The 4,272-nt window shown below is 38.5% G+C and overlaps 1 protein-coding gene across 1 annotated transcript; it reads left to right on the top strand.

The window, feature by feature from the left end:
• Positions 1 to 323: 323 nt before the first annotated feature.
• On the top strand, positions 324 to 4,268 carry LOC109589199 (putative uncharacterized protein DDB_G0271606; the record flags this gene model as incomplete). The annotated part of the gene is made up of 6 exons (XM_020005314.1): positions 324 to 339; positions 377 to 438; positions 610 to 742; positions 3,232 to 3,354; positions 3,385 to 3,544; positions 3,788 to 4,268. Coding segments are annotated over exons 1-6 (975 nt in total), but the record flags the coding sequence as incomplete, so codon positions are not given.
• Between the last annotated feature and the right edge of the window lie 4 nt (positions 4,269 to 4,272).

Below are 4,272 nucleotides of genomic sequence, written 5' to 3'. Positions count from 1 at the left end.
TGATCATTAATTATATTATTATATTTATTATTTTAGGTGATTGGATATCACCAACTGTCACTGGAGACAGACCACCTCCTATTAGCCAATTCACTTTAACATCAATTAATAATTCCAGTGCTATATTATTTGGAGGTGTCACTGCTAATGAAAGGAGTAACAATGTATATATTCTTAATTTTACTGATACATCAGTGGTGAGTGTATTATTAGTATAATTACATTCATGAGTGTGTGTGGGTGCAGTTTATGATGATTTTATTATTTTAGAATTGTTTAAAGTTATCTAATCCTGGAGGATCAGTACAATGGCCTAAGGAAAGATGTGCTCATTCCAGTGTATTGATTAACACTAGCTCAGGACCACACCTACTAGTGGTGGGTGGTATTTCTGATCTTTGGATATTTGATATTAAAAATAAATCATGGAAGAAATTGGTAAGTATAACATTATATTGTGGGTGTGGTTTAGACATTTTGGGTGGAGTTTATGGTTTTGGATAAACTATTGAGGAATGAGTTAATCAAATTTTAATAACAATACATGTACATGTACAGTACGTGACAATGAATATTACAAATTATATTTATTATAATTCTCCTTTATAGTTTAATATACCAAAGAATTTCACTTATAGAAGTTATCATTCTCTCTCATTGTGGAGTGTGACTCCAACCACTAACTGGATAATTGTGTTTGGAGGAACCACGTCATACAGAGATACAGCAGTTATTGAACTCAGTGAGTACATGTAAATACAAATGTATTGAATATACACAATTTGTACATATTGAATATAATAATTATAAATTAACAGTATACCGTATAGCGGGAAATTTTGGAAGGAATTAAATTTGGCGAATTTGGCATTTTGATAGCCTATCACCAAAATAAGAACCCACCATTTTAAGCCATTATACGCATGCTCAATGGCACGTGGCCACCAATTCGCCAAATTAAAATCTGCCAATCACCAAAATTTAGCAATTCGCCAAATTTTAGTCCCCCCAAAATTTCCCGCTATACGGTAGCCTTTTGGTATAGGATACTATTGGCCTCACCTACGCAAGGTATAGGTAGTTGTTGTGTGTGTCTGTCATTACCCAAGACCACGTAGGCGTTAGTCGAGGGTAAAGCAGTCGTTTTGTCTGTCTGTGTGTGTGTGTGTTCGCTTGACCTCCACTTTTGAGCTGACACTGCTTTCTTGTCTTGTCCCGGAGAGTCTTATAATCAACACTGGCTCTAGAAAAAGTTATTGTCCATCTTGGGAATCCTTGATTTGTCTTTTCCGTGGAAAAGAAGCTGGCAAAGCCGCCAAATGTAGTCGGCTCTCCTGCAGCTCTTTAGTAGTGAAAGCAAAAGAGCAACAGGGCAGATAAAACAATAAAGCAAAGCCTCATCTTTCATTAATATGAGAGGAATTGCTCCAATCGTCTTCGTTTCAAAGATATGATAGCCCAAACTTTCATACCTTTTGAGTTTAGACGAGGCTCTCTTCTCCTGAGGTAGCAGCCAGAGGCTTTTAACATTAGGGACTAGATAGCAGTTTGTATGCAACAAATAGAGCCTAACAAATGTATGCTAAACTGTTTAAAAGTCGAGAAAAACCAAAGCTTCCTTCACCACTTAGGGCCATGTACCACCATTTACTAGTGATGGGCGATTCCGAGTCCAGAGTATTCGATCCTTCAATTCCGAATGGAATCGACTCGTATCAAAAGAGAAGTAGGAATCGTTTAAAACGATTCCGAATTAAACCACACCCAGCCACACCCTTTGATATTAATAATAGTTAATTAATCAGTAGTTAATACCTCAATTATTCATCATTATTGCATTTTTATTGCTGTAATTGATACCACGTGGCTTTGCACATTTGCAGATCTAATGCTCGGAATTGGTATTAGATTCGATCGATTCCAGTCTCAAAAGTATTCAGAATCGGAATCGAATGCAAATTTCTGGAATCCCCCATCACTACCATTTACTGTGTGTGGGGTGGAGCATGGCTTGATTGAGCCACACCTTCATCGCAGCCGCACCTTTACATTGCTGCAGCTAGCAGCAGTGCAGCAAATATGCTGGAGCAGGGCTCCTGGCTGGAGCTCTTAGACTAAAAAAACAAAAAATTCTTTGTCTGTTTCAAAACATTCACTAAGTTTTAATAAATCTAGTACATGCTGAAGCTTCTTCTCTGTCTCAAAACTTTCAGCAATTATTTTCTCTTAGTTTATTAAAGTTGTTACATACAGATTGGGTCAAGGTTATGCACTTTAGTGCTCTCGTTCATTCATTCATTCATTCTTTACAACTGAAATTTGTCTTTAATAAACAATAACTTTAGCACAGCGTGTTCTAAGCTCCTAGATCTTTCTTTTTGACTTGGAAAAATCTTTCTTAACTGTTTTGTGTTGCTCAAATACAAGCTCTAGGTACAGAAGCTTCAAAGTAAGAAAATCGAGTAGTTGAGCCAAGTTCCGTTGTGTTGGCACTTTAGAGATAGCTGGTAGCATTTCTCAGTAGATTAGAACATGGCCTTCAAAAAATATGAACAGATTTCTCTGAATCTTACTTGATGAAGAGTTATACTTACTCAAAATTTTTGAGGTCACTCGTTTGTGAAGTGCTAGAGCAAACTAAAGTACCTATAATGTCTCAAATATACAAAGGCAGCAACTTTTCTGTCAGCAAGTTTATCACATTTTGCTGATTAGTAAAGAAAAAGTGAAGCTTCTTTCTCACATGGTCTTCTTACTGCCATCATTGCAGTTGATGATGTAATGCCACCTTTTAGTCTGCATGCATGGGAGGGGCTGGAGCTGCTGCATGTATGTGCTGCAGTGCTGCTACTTCTGCAGGTATTCAAGAGCAAGTGCAACTGTAGGAAGCTAGTGTTGAGCAGACTCTCTTCATGCTGATAATCAAACAGCTATTGCAGTGCGGGCATGCACCATAGCAGCTATAGGGGCGAGGCCATGCACTGTAGGTGTCTTGTTTCACCAGATTTGCTTTATTAACTGACATAATAATTCAAAATAATATAAATGAATTTAATTAATTTTTCCACTATACAGTAGTAGCTGATATTATATTAATTATTATTATACATGTACACTGTACATTTATGCATTACATTACTTGTCAAGTTGTTATTGATATAACAGTAATTCTGTATTTTCTGATTAATGATACATATATGCATGTAGCTAGTATTACTTTATTTTCTTTAGTCCTCGAAGGAACTAAAGTCTCAGGCCTTTTTATAAAGACATATATTAGTGATTGGTCTACTAGTGTAATACCTCTGGACCAGTATCAAGAGAAACTACAAGAAAGGAGAAGAGAATGGGAAGCATCTCAACCTGTTCAACCTGAGGATAGAAGAGAAATAGACCGTCTGACACGTGTACTACAAGAAAGGGAAAGGGAACAAGAGGAGGAGAGAAGAGAAAAGGAACAAGTTAGAAACAGACTACAGCAACAACTTGAAGGAAGAGAACGACAACTTGAACAAGCACAGCAACAAGGACAAGAAAGAGAGAGGCAGGCCAGGGAACGAGAGCAGAATCTTCAACGACAACTTCAAGAAAGAGAGAGGGAATCAGAGCAACAAAGACAAGAAAAAGACAGGGAAATTCAACAGGGCAGGGAAAGAGAGCAACAGCTTCAGAGGGAAATCCAACAGGGTGGGGAAAGAGAACAGGGTCTTCAACGACAGCTTCAACAAGCTCAGCAACAAGGACAAGAAAGAGAGAGGGAAATTCAACAGGCACGGGGAAGAGAAAGGCAGGCCAGGGAACAAGAGCAGAATCTTCAACAGCGGCTTCACGAACAAGAGCAGCAATTTCAAGAAAGCCAACGACAGCTTCAGAGGGAAATCCAACAGGGTGGAGAAAGAGAACAGGGTCTTCAACAACAGCTTCAAGAAGCTCAGCAGCAGCTTCAGGAAAGCCAGCAACAAGGACAAGAAAGAGAGAGGCAAGTTCAGGATCTTCAACGACAGCTTCAAGAAAGAGAGCAACAGCTTGTGGAAAGAGAGAGAGAGTTCCAAGAAAGAGAGAGACAACTTGAAGAGCAGATACAAGTGGCAGAGTCTTCCTGGGTAGTGAATAGAAGAGAGATTACAATGACAGAGGTAGTCCTTGGTAAAGGAGGATGGGGAGAGGTCAAAGTAGCTGGTTTTCGTGGTCTGAAGGTTGCTGCAAAGTGTCTCTACGAAATCATCATCTCTCCTCATAACATTACAAAATTCTTTCGTGAAATGAATATCG

The sequence above is a fragment of the Amphimedon queenslandica genome, unplaced genomic scaffold, assembly GCF_000090795.2.
Source record: "Amphimedon queenslandica unplaced genomic scaffold, v1.1 AMPQUscaffold_11548, whole genome shotgun sequence".
Classification (NCBI taxonomy): domain Eukaryota; kingdom Metazoa; phylum Porifera; class Demospongiae; order Haplosclerida; family Niphatidae; genus Amphimedon; species Amphimedon queenslandica.
The sequence above is the reverse complement of the archived record's forward strand: the minus strand, read 5'-3'. Positions and strand labels throughout refer to the sequence as shown.